The 19,023-nt window shown below is 36.6% G+C and overlaps 3 protein-coding genes across 6 annotated transcripts; all 3 read left to right on the top strand.

Annotated features, from left to right (window-relative positions):
- The first annotated feature begins 161 nt into the window (after positions 1-161).
- LOC128681879 (uncharacterized) lies at positions 162-18,953 on the top strand. 4 transcript variants are annotated; one of them, XM_053766163.1, is made up of 15 exons: positions 162-565; positions 1,053-2,007; positions 2,427-2,527; positions 3,240-3,366; positions 3,863-4,003; positions 4,445-4,545; positions 5,325-6,143; positions 7,009-7,165; positions 7,823-7,902; positions 8,617-8,764; positions 9,291-9,379; positions 10,316-11,082; positions 16,146-16,265; positions 16,706-16,804; positions 17,631-18,953. In XM_053766163.1, exons 1-15 carry the CDS (start codon positions 443-445, stop codon positions 17,764-17,766), a joined length of 3,963 nt encoding a protein of 1,320 aa, XP_053622138.1. In that variant the 5' UTR covers positions 162-442; the 3' UTR covers positions 17,767-18,953. The 4 variants fall into 4 exon arrangements, with proteins under 4 accessions (XP_053622138.1, XP_053622137.1, XP_053622136.1 ...); XM_053766162.1 differs by having other exon boundaries at positions 7,006-7,165; XM_053766161.1 differs by having other exon boundaries at positions 6,994-7,165.
- Positions 11,554-14,136, top strand: LOC135309689 (uncharacterized). The gene has a single exon (XM_064436891.1). The coding sequence runs from the start codon at positions 11,616-11,618 to the stop codon at positions 12,918-12,920; it is 1,305 nt and encodes a 434-aa protein (XP_064292961.1). The 5' UTR covers positions 11,554-11,615; the 3' UTR covers positions 12,921-14,136.
- On the top strand, positions 12,935-15,835 carry LOC128681881 (uncharacterized). The gene has a single exon (XM_053766166.2). It carries the CDS (start codon positions 12,935-12,937, stop codon positions 15,725-15,727), a length of 2,793 nt encoding a protein of 930 aa, XP_053622141.2. The 3' UTR covers positions 15,728-15,835.
- Positions 18,954-19,023: the final 70 nt, after the last annotated feature.

The raw sequence follows: 19,023 nt of genomic DNA, 5'->3' as shown, positions 1-19,023 counted from the left end.
GCGAATCTGCTCAGATTGACGTTTCCAAGTTTTGCAACTCTTTAAATATTTTTTGCTATTTACTACTTAATATCCTTGATTATACAAATCACAGATTATTATCCTTGTATTTTAACCTTGTTATGAAACTGTCAATAAAGATTTATTATTATTATTAGATATAAAAATAAGACAAATAGAACTGTTACAAAAAAGAAGGATCAGGAAAATGTATAACGATTCAGAAACAAAACGCTTAAAAAAAACAAGTTAAATAAAAAAAAAATCTCGTAGCTTTCGCGGGTGTCAGCGAAAAGTTATAAATTGAAGTTCATGTTAACTTTTGGCTAATTAGGAGTCGTGCTCAGCATTTCTACATAGTTACCTGAAATTGATATACCTTTGCATAAATGCTTGCTTTCACCTGTATAACTATGTAAACAGAATAATAAGTATCTTTACCATGAATCCAAACAAGAAAGATAACAGTGGTTGGATTCTGTGTCCATCTAAAAGCTTTCCGGGCAAATTTTACTATTTCAATGTCTTGAATGGCGCGACTGCTTGGAGTTTGAACGATACGGATGTAAGTACCATAATATAACTTATTATAAATGTTATAGTCAAAGTAATAGCTATGTGAGGTACATAGCTAGTTTTCTAGTTTGTGTTAGAACTAAATGATACGGAATCCAAGGTTACTTTTGTAGTTGACATGCTAGCTACCCAGCTCACTTATACTTGTACTAGCTGCTCCCCGAAGCTCTGCGTCCGTAATAATTGCGGGATACAAGTACCCTATGTGGTTACATACTTCTCTCGAGGAACTTAGGATATAAAGGTTCTACCTGGCCAAAAATATCCAATAAGAAAAATAAAAAAGTTTTTTGTGATAATTTTCTATGTATTAATTATAAAATTACCAACAATCTATTGCTATTCGCCGCTTCTTCTTCACCTGCACTTTGGAAGTCGGCTGTAGACTTAGTTTAAGTAATTTTTTGACGTCAATAGTTGCTGTATATCATCCTAAATTGAATAAAGAATTTTGAATTTGAATCTATTCTCAACAGCAAAAGGCAATTCGCAAAGACAACATTCTGCAGAAAGCCGACAAGACTCACACATTCCCTGAACCTTCGGGTCCACCAGCAGAGTCACCCTCCACTAATATAGAATTGAACATGCAGAAACAAGCCCCAATTATTATCCGAAGAAATGACTTTCCACAAACTACACCCGTATTTGGCCAAGCAACATTCCCTACATACATTTCAAATGTCAATCCTTACATGCAAAATATTATATGGGCCCCAATGTTGCCAATGTTTCCCAAACCGTGGCAGGACCAACGGACACCATCTTGGGAATCCAGAGAAGTATTAGTTGAGACTTGCAATATTCCGCTATCAAAAAGATTTACTAATTATGAAGAACCAAAAACAAACATGTTTCAACAGGCTGCAAGATGTCCTCAATTTTTTGGTCAATCTAGTCAAAATGAACAGCCTCTAAAAACTTCTAGTAACATTACCACTGAGTCCCAAATATTTGGGGTTAATATTAAAAATACTTTTGATCCAATAAAAAAAGGCCGTCAAAGAACTCAGTCTGAATCTAATAGAACAACTTTCTATGACAATATTGAACCATTAAAGAAAGTTGGAAGGCAAAGGACATTGTCAGACGACAGTGTAATTTTTGAAAAGTATGATGAGTCTAAATCAGCTTTTAATCAAAGTCTCAAAATTTATAAACAAAATATTGAATCTTCAGACATAATCCAACCAAGAAGTAACTTTGTTATGCGAAAATCACTTTTATATCCCAATACATCTGAAACTATAAACAATGGCCACACAGAAATTAATGAAAAAGATCCTTTTGTGAGTAATTTGGAGAAATATGATCAGATTGAGAACAATAAAGGTGACTTTTTGGGAAATCTTGATAAAAATGATTTGAGACATACTTTGGTGAGAAAGAGAAGAATATCCATTTGTTTAGGAAGAACAAATCATGTTGATGGTGTGTAATTTTTTTATTTATAACAATATCTCTTGATTTTGATCTTTTGTTTTTGAAATTAATATGGAAGTACTGGTGTATACTAGCACAGACAGGTAAATATTTCGAGAACTTCAGGTTATTAAATATATTAAGAACTACATGGAATTCAGTGCAACATTAAGAGGGTGAACATGATACAGTGTTAAATTGTCATTTTAGCTACTGTATCGTCGGTAAAACAATCCTTATTAATAAATACATGTTGGCAAAGTGACTCATAAATGTGTGTTGTCACCCCGCCTATGAAACGAACGCGCGAGCGTTATAATGACTCGGTCTCGGCTCATGCGCTGTGCGGTATGGTTGTGTTCCTTCGTGTTTTTTAGTGATGATAAGCAATACACTATTTATCTTAGTGAAAATGTTGTCAATTTCAGAAAATCAGTATATGACCTTACAAACTCCTGTGAAGAAACGAGTGATGTTTGACTTGGACTCCGCCGAAGGAAGCTCAAAAGACCAAGACTCCAGTGAAAATGTATGTGATACTTTATTTTAATAAAGACAATATTGTAAAGACATATTGTAATCAGACCGATAAAGTAGCTGCTAGATACATCTGCCTGATGGATTGGCCAGTTAGCACTATCCAACACTTCTGTAACACAATTTGTGGTGTTCAATATGTTACATGTAGACTATCAGATACTTTATCAGCAAGTGGTGAAACAGGCCCAAAAGCTAACGCGAGAATTAGACATTATTGATTAATCAATTTCATATACTATTAGTTTATATTAGCTGTTTACCCGCGCTCTGACAGCTTAATTACGTTTTTTGTGTTTAGCCGTGTTAGATTACTATTTCCTAGGACCAATATTTTTTGTGTGATAGCCAATTAAGCCGTCTTTATTCGACTTTTTAACATAATTTTCATACAAAGTTTCTAGTCTTTAACTACATGTATATCAAATTTCATCAAAATCGGTCCAGCAGTTTAGTCGTGAAAGCGGAACAGACAGACTTTCACATTCATAATACCAGCTGCGCCCCCGCTCTAGTAAGAACTATATTTTTTGAGATAAAATATAGCCTATAGCAATCTTGAATGTATCTCTCTAATGGTGAAAGAATTTTTGAAATCGGTTCAGTAGTCTCGGAGATTACCTCAAACATACAAACTCACAAATGCTTTCCTCTTGATAATAATAGTATAGATTATTCATTGATACAATTTTCTTTTATTTCAGTTGCCACCAATAACAATTGACACCATGCGTGATCTAGCTGAACGTTACAATGGATATTGGTACATAGTTGTAGACTCCGGCGTCTTACTTGACAACTATGATTTTATTGACAAATTTGTCAAGTTGGGTAAGTTACACAGAACTTAAATTCAATACATGAGTTGTAATTATTATAATTACAAAGCCACTTCACGCTGTCTATTTGCCCCTACGCTTGGATCTTTAGTGCCGGCTCCACACTGTCGTCGAACGGTTCGCCATACTTTGGCGAATTCGGTATACATTGCTGGTTTTTCATTGCGGTAAGAGCACTCACACTAACTACGCAAATCATACTAGCTGCGCCCCGGGGCTTCGCTCCCGTGGGAATTTCGGGATAAATCCGCTAATCTCTAGAACTGCTGGACCTTTTTCTTTATAGTATACTAGCAGGTCCATCCCGACTTCGCTCGGGATAAACATAATAAATCATACACCTTCCTCAGAAATCACACTATCTATTGGTGGAAACCGCATGAAAATATGTGCAGTTCTTTTTGAGTTTATCACGAACAGACAGACGCAAACGGACTTTGTTTTATACTATGTAGTGATCTATGAAATGATCCCAATTTCGTTTCCAGATAAAGAATGTCGTCTGTTCGTCCCGTACGCGGTGAGGTCGGAAATAGAAGAGTACAGTTTCGGCGACTGTCGCGGGCAACAGCGAGTCATTGTCGCGCGACAGCTGACGAGGAAGCTGGCGACACTGCAACATGTTGTTGGTGAGTTGTTATCACTACATTCTGGTGATTTCTTAAACATTGGCATTATTTTATAATACATGCTCAGTCGATGGTACTGAACAACTTTTCGTATGGAAGCAACCTTGATCGCGAAAAAAATTTTATATAGAACAGCTGATATTTTTTCGCGATTTCGGTGTTACTCCCATAATAAAAGTTGTTCAAAATCTTGGACTGAGCGTGTAGACAAAATATTTGCCAATGTATTAAGGGTGTAGTGTGCGCCCGCACTAGCGCCACAATAATATTTTTTAAACAGAGGCAAATTCTAAAAATCTGTCTCGGACTAATTATGCCTCCCTAGATAAATCGGTTCATCCGTTTCGGAGCTACGATGCCACAGACGGACACGTTAAACTTGTAACATTCCTCTTTTTGCGTCGGGGGTTACAAAATGATATGCGTCGATTGTCGTTTCAGTTCAACCGGCAGAGGATGAAGATAAAATTTACACGAATATGTCGACTATAGTCCGAATATTGAATTGTTGTAAAGAATCAATGAAACGTAATGATCATGTGGTATGTATAATTTTTATTATATTTACACTATGTACACTAAAGTACATTATGCACACTATCTAAATTCGTCTGCACTAGTCTATGCTTTGTACACTATCAACATTAGCCTGCACTAACTACTAATAATATACTAATATTCACAACGTATACTAAAGTACACTATGCACACTAAAATTACAATTAAAAACGTCGACCTCGGTGGCGCAGTGGTAAAGTGTTCGCCTCTGAACCGAGAGGTCCCGGGTTCGATCCCCGGTCGGGTCATGATGGAAAATGATCTTTTCTGATTGGCCCGGGTCTTGGATATTTATCTATATATGTATATGTTATTAAATATAGTATCGTTGAGTTAGTATCCCATAACACAAGTCTCGAACTTACTTTGGGGCTAGCTCAATCTGTGTAATTTGTCCTGATATATTTATTTTATAATTACACTATCCACATTAATGTACACTACGCGCACACTAAACTACGCTATCTATACAAGTCTACAGTAATCGAAGAAACATTTGTAAGTTTATGTCTTATAGTAATCTTAGGAACTACTCTAACGATTTCAAGAATCCTTTCACCAGTAGGAAGCTACGTTATTCCTCAGTGACATAGGGTACTTTTTATCCCGAAATGTCTATGGGAGCAAAGTCAGGAGTCGTATCTAGTTAACTGAAACAAATTTATTTATTTACTACCAGATGTGTGCAGAAGATTGCTTCAAATCGTGAAGAGGTTTCAAGAGGTTTCACTTTCGCATTTTTAATTTTATCCTTTGTTTTCAGGTATTAATAACTGAAGACACAATATTATATGAAAAAGCGAAAACCCTAAAAATACACTGCTTCAAACTCAAAGACGTCAAAGATGGCGTCGATAAAAGCGATCAGCAATCGCTTAAAATCACGTTGAAAAATGAATCAACACAAAATTTGTTTTTGCCAAAAGAATCTAGTTTTTATTCTAATACTAACTCGAAAATTCCAATTGACGGTTACAAGAAAACAATATTCGATGATGATGCAGTAAAAAAAAACTGTGACGTTCAAACACATATTAAAGTTACGACTGATGCTAACACATCTCCGATAAATTTTGAAGAAACGATAGTTAAAAAGAAGGAAAAGTCGCGGGATTATCTTAATTTTAACTACGACAGCGATTCCGATGCGACAGTTATAAGTAAAACTATGGAAAAACTTATAATAAAAGATAAAAATAGTAATTTCCTTAATAAAAATTCTAATGACATTGTTAAATTAGATGATAGAAAAAAATTGTTTACATTTCAAATAAAAAATAAGAATCCTCAAAATGAGCAGAAAAGTGGCCACTTACAAAATTCGAAAAAAGAATCCGTTTTCAGCGCACCGAAACAGAATTTGTTCCTAATTCAAAATCAGAAGGTATCTGGCCAGAATGAAATTCAAAGTATTCGAACCGATAATTTGAAGGAAAAGTTTAAAAAGTCAATAGGGGATAAGGTTAAGCAAAGGTTTCAAGTGAAAAGCAAGTTTATGGTGGACAACATAAGGTCTAATATCGATGAATGGATTTGTACTTTTCGGCAGATAATGGAATATGGCTTATCTTCATATTTACAGGTAAGTACAGGTGACCGATGGTGTAAGCCATTCGGTCATTATTTTAAACCTGTTTTAAATAGTTATTATTTTTAACTGTTGTCATTGTTAACCTGTTTCTCAATTTGTCCCAAAAAATCTATTAAGCATATTGAATAATATTACTAATATTATTGTGCACCACAATAAAGTAACACTATGTTATTAATTATAGATTTAGTGTAAATTATTCTTTGTTAGTTGACCAATCGAGCGATGCGAGAGAGACCTACAAATCAATTTGGTGCAAAAATACATTTGTGTGAACTAATAGTTTCTTTCTTTGAGAAAATTATATAAAATGGGAAGTAGGAAGAAATTAACTTACAAGGGTATTAGTTTCACTGAACATCTTAAAATTAACTCAGGTGCAAAGTAACCTAAAACATTTAACAATATTTGATTTGATCTAAATTGTTATAATTGTGCTGATATATTTATTGCATCATTTTTTCTATTTTTTTTTGATTCATGCTCTTTTTTATCCCATTTTTTTTTGCACTCTTACTGGCCAGTGTGGCTGGCGTACCTTTACTTTTTTAAAGACTTGCACTAACACATTTTTTGTATGTATGTATGTTTGTTTGTTTCTTTCTTTCTTTTTTGTAACGCGATAACTTTCGAACCGTTGGTCTGATTTTAACGAAATTTAAAATGTATGTAAGATCTGTCAAAAGAATTTTGAAGCTCGTGGGGCATCAAAATCGGTTAAGTCGTTTTTGAAATATTCTCATTTTTTTAAAAACTCGTCAAAAATTTATTATGTTCGCGAGGTTAAGTTCGCGGCGAACAACTAGTTATTATATTTCCTATTTAAAAGTACTTCCTCTAGAGTTCCTTACAGAAGAATTCCTCTGAAATCCCCCTCTGTCTTCTCCCGCCCTGGACGCTGCATGAAGCAGTGACGTGCGTCAGAAAAGTGGTTGATGCTCGTGGCGTGTGGAAAGTCACCGTTGTAGCTGATGAGTTGTCACTGTTGCTGCTCAATAACTGCTGCAAACGAGGTGATTATGTGTTGATTAGTTATATCATTATTATTAATCGTTCCACGTTGGGCGCCAAATTTGTGACTTTATAAGATTGATGTTACTAGCCTATAACGTGGGACTTAATTTCTTTTAATGTTTTATTATAGTACTATATTACTTACTCCAAATATCATATACCAGTTGCGCAATTTAGCTCCCGCGGGAATTTCGGGATAAAAACTACACTGTGTTATTTCAATTTGAATACTAACCATGTACCCTATTCATTTAATAGATATTCTTCCAGGAGAATTTCCTTGATTGAGTAAAAAGCACCCCCAAATCGATACTTTCGCGTTTATGATAATAGTAGCATTATTATAAATAAATGAACATACACATTTACTTCTAACAGCGTACAGTATTATTATAAATCGTCCCACGTTGGGCGCCAAATTTGTTAGTTCACTCTTCGCTCTATTTTTACAAGCTTTTATTTACTTTCACCCGTCCCGTTGTCTGTCTGTCTGTCTGTAATAAAACATAGCAAGTAAAATTTGATCCACTTCCCCGTTTCCGAGAGAACTGAAAATTTTAACTATGTACATTATACCGAAAAAAATAATCATAATAATATTACCAGAGAGTTGTTCTGTTAACCAAGCCGATATTGATGGTTTGTATTGTCTATAGGTGAACTTAAAAAGGATATCAAGCCAGAAAAGTTAATGTGTGTCTTTGGCTGTGGCGTCTTACTGGTTGAACTGTTGCAGGTATATTTCTCAAACTCATTTATGTGGCGTGCGGTTCCGCCCTAGATTAGGACCATTCCATTTCCTCCCGTGCCGATGTCGTACGAGGCGACTAAGGGATATTAACAAATTAACTAGCTGTTAAATTTGTTAGATTACAATATTATGTATTAATTGCTTAAACAAGTATTCAATCGCACACGTACCTTTTGTACCTTGGACGTTTAGGCCTATGTTACAACGACCCGTGATCACCGAGCGGTTGGTTACTGGAGACGTACGAACTATAAAAGGTACGTGCGCGTTTAATATCTGTTGTAAATAATTAATAACGAAACGCGATAGTCTAAAATTAGTTACAATATGATATTTTAACAGAAAGTGGTGTGAAACTGACTTCTCTACATAGTCTTATTTCCTCATGGCTGAGGGTCGTGGTCATTACGTGAAATGAAACACACAACAACTTTCTTGGCACTATTAATGCAGTGGTTTGCCATTGCCTTCTCCATTTCACACACGATACTAACTCAACTATACAATATTTTATAACAAATACATATATAGATAAACGTCCAAGACCCGGGCCAATCAGAAAAAGATCATTTTCCAACATGACCCGACCGGGGATCGAACCCGGGACCTCCCGGTTCAGAGGCAAGCGCTTTACCACTGATAAAGAAATAGATAGATAGCCACCGAGGTCGTCATTCATACAGTCATTCATATTTCCAGTCGACAGTCACTTCGCAAGCGCTATCGGACACCCAACAGCTGCTATACGATATGTTACACAGAATACAACACGGCTCTGAAGAGGTTGACCTGATTCGTACACCAGTACTACGCAGAGAATACGGAGACGAGCCTAACAGACATAATTGTAAGATTTTTATATGTTTGTATAATTCAAATTACAGATTTTTTATTCAACTTTGTGTAACATTAGTTAGTGACGTCAAAAATATACTTAAAAATAATTTTAATGTCGACTTCCAAAGGACAGGTGATGAAGCGGCGCAACAAACTTCACCGCAGCCTTTACAAGCGCATTAACTGTCCTAGATTAATTGTAAAGAGTCTTTTGGCAGTGGTAGATCATTGTACAAATATCGTATGATCGTGATACCTAAGTAACATATCTTTTTTCCAAAATTTGGAAGCTAATCCACGGGTTGCTGATATTTACTACTATTATAAAACTGGGGGTCCCCAAGGTAGTGTATTGGGACCACTGCATATTATGATTTGAATTAATGAGAAAAAATATTTTAACTTCGAATCATCGCTTCTAATGGTATCTAATATAAATGATATAACTGATGTTATATATTTCATGCAAAAATTTAAGTTAAATGACAAAGATTTAATAAAAAATAAACTTTTAACAGCGTATTGTTAATTTTCAGTTCCGAAGAAAAAAATTGACATAATCCAATATTTAAAGAATCACTTTCCGGCGTGGCAAAGTTATGTGGAGTCTTCTACACATGATGAAGTAAGTCTCTTACCTTTGCGTATTCCCAGCTACATCCGGGGCTGTGACGCCGCTAAGCCCTGGTTCAGCCTAGAAAAAAAAACCTACAGAATTTGAAGATTAGGCTGTGTTTTTACAACCGGCCTCCTGCCGGATATCAACTCTTTGTGAATATTATTATTGCTTATTAGCTAGCTCAAGGCTATTTATTCCTTATCCACGCGAGCCTATGGAGTGGTCCTATTCTAGGGCGGAACCACACGCTTCCTCGCCTCACATGATGGTCATAGTCAAAGAGAATATAAAAATGTAAAATAATATTCAAAGTGTGAATATTTAAAAATTGTTTGTTATATTTTTATTAAGATTAAGACAGTGTTTACATAGGTTTCTATTAAATATAAATAATAAATATATATGGACAAATGACACAGATTGAGCTAGCCCCAAAGTAAGTTCGAGACTTGTGTTATGGGATACTAACTTAACGATACTATATTCTATAACATATACATATATAGATAAACATCCAAGACCCGGGCCAATCTGAAAAATATCATTTTTCATGTTGATGTAACCGGGATTCGAACCCGGGACCTCCAGTGTAGCAGTCCGGCGTGATGACCATTAGGCCACGGCGGTCGTCAATATCTGTTGTCGTCTATTGAAACATAATTTCACCCAAAGAAAAATATATATGAGGTTTTACCTTTATCCTTATCCTCACATATTATAAAACAAAGTCCACTGCCGCGTCTGTCTGTCCGCGATAAACTCAATTGAGGCATGGATTTTCATGCATGCGGTTTTCACCAATACATAGTGTGATTCCTGAGGAAGGTCTTGGTGTATAATTTATTATGATTTTACACGTGCGAAGCCGGGACGGGTCGCTAATAATATTATATACTAGTATTTCTATAGAATATAATTAAAATAAAACGTTAACAATTTCAGGTGATAACACAAAACGACAAAAAAATCGTGCGCACCTTTGGCCGCAATTTAAATCTATTGACCATAGACAATACAAAATCTATGACACTGAAAGAATCGCCCGACAACGCTGGCGAAGTAAAAGAAACAAAATTATCTAGACAATCTTCAGAAGTAAACTTATCAGAGAACACACAAATCCATTCACAGAGTACGATCAAACTTAATGAACCGAAAATAATAAGGCTTTTCGATACGAACATGCCGTTGGCCAAGAAAAATTCTCATGCCATAGACATAAGCATGACTCCAAAGCATGGCAACACTTTTGACGATATAAAAGAAACAGACGGACCGAAAGTTGTCAGAAACATGAACCCCATTGAAGAATTCGAAAATAAATTACAATCTAAAAATGATGAAATTGATTTCAATATTAATGCTTGTGATTTATCATTATCTGATATATCATTGTGTACAAGCGTTGATAGAATTAATGAAAAATATCACACAATTGACGATGTTAAAAAAGCGTTTAATGATGACGAAAATTGTGAACTAAATAATTCTATGGAGATAAGACGCGATTCAATTAATGACAGAAACTCATTTAATTCGCTATCACTTAATGACAATAAGGAGTATAGAGATCAGAATAATGACATAGACAAACCTAATGATAGCTCGACCAGTGACAGTGGGTTTGTGAATGAGAACAACACGTATACATTAGTACAAACATTCTTGAGTGAACTCAGCGGTTCTATGAAGTCGATTTATGGTTTTATGTTAGTTGATATTTGTATTATCCATTTTTATGTTTTGATTGTGGATGTGCCGATATATTTGAAATTCGCCAGTAATATTGCGATTCCCCGCTAATAATCCTACTAAGATTATAAATGCGAAAGTTTGCGAATATGTGTGTATGTTTACTTACTCTTACACGCGAAATCTACTGGACCGATTATCACGAAATTTGGTACACGAGTAGAATATGTGGCACTTATGGCACCCGGAACTTACGCCATTATTGCCGTTGTTTTGTATTGGAACCACGGCAATAAAGACCTAAGCGCCAGCCGCCATAAGGTCCCTTTTGATTTGGGCGACCACATATAACCTAACCTAATACATTTTACCCCAAAACTCCCAGGGGGCGCAGCTATTATTTGAGGGTGCATATGTGTATATGAACTAAGTAAAATTATATACTAGTATTTCTATAGAATATGATTAAAATAAAACGCGCGCATCTGGCGGTGTCGGTCGGTTTGTGTGTGCGTCGTCGATCGTGACAGCTGTTTTCGACGCGAGCGAAATGGCTACGATTGTGAAGTGCAATACTTGCAATATTGTGATTGACGAGCTGTTAGCATTTGTGCAAAACAAAATCTCAGTGATTGATGAGGACACCCTTGTCAAAATATGTGTTTCTTCATTCGATAGTGACCAAATTAAGCGGTCCAAATCGTTACTTTTTGACTCACTACCTTCGGATCGACGCAAAATAAATAGAACGAGGAAAGGAAAGGAAAATCGTGATTTAGAAGACATCATAGCCCTTTATAAAAGTGTGAGCATGGAATTAATGCCCGTGTTTGTGGCCCGCGACCTTGAAAAGCTTCCACCAGTGACCTTTGACCACCTAGACGTCACAAAACTTCTTAAGGATCTAGTGCTGGTTAAAACAAAATTAAGCGCTGTAGAAAACAGTTTTGTCTCAGTTGAGCAGCTAGATGAAGTAAAGAGGGAAGTTCAAGCCCTAAAATCAAAGTCGGGTCAATCATCTCCGAAATATCGCGATATGAATGTAAACCTTAATAAAAGAGGTGCATCCACATACAACATGGACAGCGGCCCAATGGGATTTTCGCACTTCGAAACGACTATTGCAAACAATAGCAACATTTCTACGAGCCCACTATCGTCATCCAAACAGAGAGACAGTTCTCCACATAAGGAAGTACTTTTTGATACCCCAAAGTCAAATATCCGTTGCGATAGTATTTCGTATTCGAATATTGTGAGTCATACGACGCCGATGACGAAGCCGCCGTGCGAGGGGTGTGAGGAGCGGGAATCGCCGAAGGAGCTGCGCCCAGCCGTCAGTGCTGTCACTGTCGCGGCGGAATGTCAAAATAGCAGTCGATCGTCAGCTGTCAAAGTCAACTATGACATCTCAGGTCAGCAAACACAAACAACAACATTGGCTGAAACTGAAATAGCGAGATCAGAGTCAGACCCAGAGGAGATTTGGGATGTACAACGTAAAAAACGCAAAGCAAACTATAGATATATGGGCAAAACTGGCGCCTGTACTGAGAACAAAGGTAAATTCAGAGCTGCCGAGGCTAAAGTACCGATGTTTATTACGAGAGTACATAAGGAAACCACGGAACAAGACATCATGGAGTATATACGGACCAAAACTCGGGAAACTGTGAAACTCGAGAAAATTGCGTCTAAGAAAGAGAAGAATTATAATGCCTACAAATTCTTTGTTTCTGAAATCAAACTTCCAATGTTCTTGAATGACGAGCTTTGGCCACAGGGAATTGTTTTTCGTCGCTTTGTGCATTATAAATATAGAAACGCTGACGGCCGCAATACTGAAATTAAATGATAGACACAATTAATATGGTCACTTTTAATTGCAAGAACATTAAACGTTCTGTTGACTATGTAAGACAATTATGTAAAACATCGGCAATAATTGCATTGCAAGAAACGTGGCTGTTGCCATCAGATATTGCTTTCTTGGACAATATCCATGATGATTTCGGATGTACCGGGATGTCGTCGATGGATACGGGAGCGGGCATGCTGCGTGGGCGACCCTACGGAGGTATCGCCTTGCTGTGGAACAAGCAGGTGTTCCGAAATGTGTCGATAGTGCAGTGTGATAACCCTCGCGTGTGTGCCATCAAAATAGCTTTGGAAGCGAGGTCAGTGTTTGTGTTTAATGTGTACATGCCTTTTGAGAACCCTGGCAACCAGTCAGAGTTCACGGACACGCTGAGTCTGGTGAGTGCCATTATCAATAATGAAAGTGCCGAAGAAGTGTATATACTAGGGGATTTTAATGCCCATCCCACTAAAACTTTTTATGCAGAACTGTCAGCTTTCTGTAGTGAGGAACACTGGACATGCGTAGACGTTCAAAAACTAGGCCTATCATCAGGTACATATACCTTTGTGAGTGACTCAAATGGATCACGAACTTGGCTAGACCACTGTGTGGTTTCGGCCTCAGTTTTACAATCAGTTTGTAATATTTATGTTATGAATGATGTATGTTGGTCAGACCATAGCCCTTTAGTGGTGGAGTGTAATTTAAATTTAAAAATTAACTTATGTCATAATAATTTAACAATTCCACAAAAAACTGCTAAAAATAAAATCTTATGGGGTGATAGAAACTTAGATCAAATTGAGATGTATACAAAAATATGTAATGAAAAACTTAACCTAATCTGTTGCCCTGACGAACTAGTGTGTTGTAGTAAAGTTTTATGTGATAATGATAATCATAAAACTGTCTTGAAAGAACTTTACAATGACATAATATGTGTATTAAGTGAGGCCGCATCTGCCACCTGCAAGCAATGTTATCTGAAACCTAAAAGAAAGCCAGTTGTGGGGTGGAACAGGCACGTAAGCGAGGCTCACAGGGAGGCTAGGTGTAAACATCAGATATGGCTCTTGTATAATAAACCTAACAGTGGTAGTGTTTATAATGAAATGGTGGAAAGCCGTAAAATTTTTAAGTCTCGTTTGAAGTGGTGTCAAAACCATGAAGAGCAGTTAAAAATGGACATAATTGCTTCACACCACAGAAAGCATGACTTCAAGGGCTTTTGGAAAGCAACAAATAAACTTGGTTCTAAGCCTAAACTCCCTGTGAGTGTCGACGGCTTGTGTGAGCACTCAAGTATAGCAGACATGTTTAGAGAGCAGTTTTCTGTTAAATCTCCATTGGGACCACCACAGTCAAAGTGTAGTACTGGCCTGTGTGGTCAGGAGATTTATACTCGGTTTACTGCAGATGATATAGATAAAATTATTAAGTGTATGTGTAGAGGCAAGTCTCCTGGCCACGATGGGCTGAGTATTGAACACCTACAACATGCAGGGCTGCACCTGCCGAGAGTTCTCAATATGCTTTTTTCACTGTGCATGTCCCATTCTTACTTGCCCTCGGAAATGATGAAAACTGTAGTGGTCCCTATAGTAAAGAACAGAACGGGCGATACTAGCGACCGGACCAACTATAGGCCCATCTCTCTTGCCACAGTAGTGGCAAAGGTGCTTGACAGTCTGCTTAATCAACAACTGGATAAATATCTTTCTCTGCATGACAACCAGTTTGGTTTCAGACCTGGTCTATCCACTGAGTCAGCAATCCTGTGTTTGAAGCAGACTGTCAAGTACTATACAGAGCGAAATACACCAGTATATGGCTGCTTTCTGGATCTGTCGAAGGCTTTCGACCTAGTCTCTTACGATATACTGTGGCAAAAACTAGAAGAAATGAAAGTGCCACCTGACCTGTGTAATCTATTTAAGTACTGGTATCTCAATCAAATCAATGTCGTGAAGTGGTCGAATGCTTTCTCAGAGCCATACAGGTTGGAGTGCGGAGTAAGGCAGGGAGGGCTGTCCTCGCCTAAGCTATTCAACCTATACGTGAACGCACTGATTGAGGAGCTCAGCAGCTTACATGTCGGCTGCCATATTGATGACATATGTCTTAACAATATTAGTTATGCGGACGACATGGCTCTGCTGAGTGCCTCTCCGTGCGGCCTCGACCGGTTGTTGAGTGTGTGCAAGCGATACGCCACCAGTCATGGTTTATTATATAATGAGAAGAAGAGTGTATGTATGGTCTTTCAAGCTGGAGGGAAAAATCCGGACACTATTCCACCAATAGTATTAAATAAGACGCCCTTACAATGGGTTTATAAATTTAAATACCTTGGACACTGGTTGACCTCTGACTTGAAAGACAATACAGACATTGAAAGGGAGCGTAGGGCGCTATCTATGCGTGCTAATATGATAGCCCGTAGGTTTGCTCGTTGTTCTAGACAAGTAAAAATAACTCTCTTTAGAGCCTACTGCACATCCTTCTACACGAGCAGCTTATGGGTGCAATATACAAAGAAGCAATTTAGTGCCCTACGTGTCCAATATAATGATGCCTTCAGGGTGCTTTTGGGGTTGTCCCGACGTTGTAGTGCGTCGGGGATGTTCGCCGAGGCACGAGTGGATTGTTTCTACACCACTATGCGCAAACGGTGCACATCCCTGGCTAACAGACTTCGGGCCAGCTCCAACAGTATCCTGAACTTGTTCGCGACACGTGTCGATTTTCAGTATGTGAATCATTGCTCGATGATTCACATGCTGAAAAATGTACAAGTGTAATGTAATGTCCTGTTTTGTATTTTACTAACATTAGGTTTTAAGTTTTCTGTGTTACTAACAATAAATGATCTAAAAGTTGGTCAAGAAATAAATGAATTATTATTATTATTATTAAAACGTTAACAATTTCAGGTGATAACACAAAACGACAAAAAAATCGTGCGCACCTTTGGCCGCAATTTATATCTATTGACCATAGACAATACAAAATCTATGACACTGAAAGTATCGCCCGACAACTTGATCACGTTATACTAATTGATTACGCGCGAAAGAGTAACAAACATACACATGTTTGTTACTCTTTCGCGCGTAATCTACTCGACAAATTGTTACGAAATTTGGTACACGGGTAGAATATAACTGAAGGATAGAGGGAACACGACGATATATAATGTACCAAACTGATTATTTTTAGAGACGACAGTATGGCGGAGTTTCGAAAGAAGGAAATAGAGAGTGACAAAAAGAGATCAATATTCGATAAGGCGTCCGTATCTCACTTACATTTGTCTGGGATCATTTATAAGCTGAAATGGTGAGACAACCACGTGAATTTCCTTTTCAAGAAAGCAACCCCTATTTCTGCCCCTTCTTAGCTAACTGCCAAATTTCATCTTTATTGGCTTATTTGTACTTTTTGAGATTTAGCGATGAGTGTTTTTCGCTTTTATATATATATATATATATATATTTATATAAATATATATAAGGACAAATTACACAGATTGAGCCAGCTCCAAAGTAAGTTCTAGAGTTGTGTTATGGGATACTAAACTCAACGATACTATATTTTATAACAAATACATATATAGATAAACATCCAAGACCCGGGCCAATCAGAAAAAGATCATTTTCCATCATGGCCCGACCGGGGATCGAACCCGGGACCTCTCGCTTCAGAGGCGAACACTTTGCCACTTACCTACCACCGAGGTCGTCAATATTTATTTATAGACATCGATTGAAATTTTACAGCATCGTCCAAAGGGAATCCGATGAGGTGACTCCTCTAAAAGAGATTTTATTGAAAGCTGACATGATGGTACTTGGGGACATACGGCTGATGAAATACAGGTAATTTCATTTGATACTAGATGTTGTCCGCGTTGTGTAATAGCCCATGACACTCTGCAGCTATATCCACACCATAAATCACCTCAATCCAACGCTTCGTTCCGACGTGAAAGATATACAAACAAACAAATTTTCATATTTTGGTGTCCATAAATTGGATGAGTCATTTGGTATTTTTCTGACCTTTGGTGGGATTCGCTCGAATCTCCTCCCCGCCCCTCAAATCTCACAGTAGATTTTCCAAAGAAAAATAAATAATTTACTCAACACGTGACGATATTTAGATGGGAAATGACAATGGAGAAGAATATTATTGAGAAATCGGTATAAAATATAATCATTTGATCAATAAATTTAATAAATTAAAATTATAATACTATGATGAGAAAAAGTGTCTGTGATGATCTAATTGCCTATTCTATTTATATATAGTATTTTTGTGTAATAAAACTTATATAAATAAACAAAAGCCGTCAAAAAATAGGAAGTCGATCCTTGGGCTCCGACGGTCAACGGCTGAGGAAGTAACCGGGAACACGCACAGATAAGAGAGAGAGAGAGAAAAATAAATAAATAAAAGCAAATTCCGATCTCAACCATATCATATACTGGCTCTTGTCCGCGGCTTCACCCGCATTAATTTTCCGGAATGAAAGGTACCCTATGTCCTTCACCACACTTCATACAACCAATCTCCTTGAAATTTGCATACGTGTATGTATTGATTGAGTAGATAGAGCGTGAAGAGATAACAGACATACTTACCTTTGCATTTATAATATTAGTTGAACAATCAGAGTTTATTATTCTTTGAATTTCTTTTCAGGCAAGTTGTTATGAAGTGTCTGGAACAAGCGCAATTGTTAGAAGCTGCCCTCAAAATACTTCTAGCAATAACTGAAGGGAATTATGACGTCGCGTACTGTACAGACAGACAGACATTTTTGAATATATTCGAATAGAGACGTATATTAAATGAATATATATATATACATATATTTTTTTAAGGGATTGCTTCACCGCTTGCTGACAAAGTATCTGATAACTACACTAGATGTTGCCCGGGGCTTCGCTCCCGTGGGAATTTTGAGATAAAATATAGCCTATAGCAATCTTGGATAATGTACATTTCTAATGACGAAAGAATTTTTGAAATCGGTTCGGAAGTTTCTAATAGTATTGATGAATGTCTTCAAAGATGATATGCGTGACAACGACCGTGCGAAGTGGAGACGGAAAAGTAGGAAAGCGGACCCTGGGCTCCGACGCTCAACAGCTAAGGAAAAAACCGGGAAAACACTCAGGCGAAACAGAGAACTTATACATTTGGAGCGTCAAATATTTTGTTTGAAAAGTTTCAAATAACTTCAGGCAGATATTCTAATAGTTTAACTGTCAGTTAATAATATGATATTTTATCAGAAAGTGGTGATATGTCATTAATATTTTTGTATGAAAAAACATTCTTAGGTGCCCGTTAGGTGATTTTTTTTTCGGTGCCCAAAATGGCATACGTCCAATCAGTCAACGTGCTCTTGTACACGGTATTTTTTTGATGAACTTCACAAATTGATTTAAAAAATTACCCTAACATCCAAAAGTTTATGATAAAATGGTATTAGTTTTAAGTGATAAGTGATTAAAATCATAAATCAATTGATTGCATTTTAAGATACACGTAAATAAGATACACATATCTTAACTAAGATACATGTACCTTAAATTATTAGATATAAAACTTATTGGCTAATTTAATAATAATAATTTAACACATTAATGTTAACACAGTTCGACATTTTTATTAGTCAATAAAAGTCGTATAATATATATACATATATATTTATTTTATCTGTACGATAAGAAAATAATGTTCCTATATTTTGAGACTGAATACTAAACAAAACTAACTACTTACCCTCATAAAAAATCTATTTTAGTTAAAAAATTGTTTTGTTTCTTGGTTTCAATGTGAAGTGAGAGACAATTTTTTAAATTGAAATGAGTTGTTATTGTTATTATGATAAGCCTATTCATAAAAATGACATTTCGCTATATAGCCTTAAGATAACGGCTCGGAAATTAGCTACGAGCTGTCAAAAAAATGCCATTAAAAAAATACGAGGAGTTACTTTAGTGGGCAGAAGCTTTTTATAAATAAAGATTGAATATTGATAGACCTATAGATTTATTTTTAGTCTTATAAGTGTTATTTTAGCAAT

This window comes from Plodia interpunctella, chromosome 28 (genome assembly GCF_027563975.2).
Source record: "Plodia interpunctella isolate USDA-ARS_2022_Savannah chromosome 28, ilPloInte3.2, whole genome shotgun sequence".
Lineage (NCBI taxonomy): Eukaryota > Metazoa > Arthropoda > Insecta > Lepidoptera > Pyralidae > Plodia > Plodia interpunctella.
The sequence above is the reverse complement of the archived record's forward strand: the minus strand, read 5'-3'. Positions and strand labels throughout refer to the sequence as shown.

Coding starts and splice junctions, on each gene's coding strand:
- LOC128681879 (XM_053766161.1), top strand. CDS start 443: ATGAATCCAAACAAGAAAGATAACAGTGGTTGGATTCTGTGTCCATCT. Junction 566..1,052: donor GGAGTTTGAACGATACGGAT/GTAAGTACCATA, acceptor TATTCTCAACAG/CAAAAGGCAATTCGCAAAGA. Junction 3,367..3,862: donor TGACAAATTTGTCAAGTTGG/GTAAGTTACACA, acceptor TTTCGTTTCCAG/ATAAAGAATGTCGTCTGTTC.
- LOC135309689 (XM_064436891.1), top strand. CDS start 11,616: ATGGCTACGATTGTGAAGTGCAATACTTGCAATATTGTGATTGACGAG.
- LOC128681881 (XM_053766166.2), top strand. CDS start 12,935: ATGGTCACTTTTAATTGCAAGAACATTAAACGTTCTGTTGACTATGTA.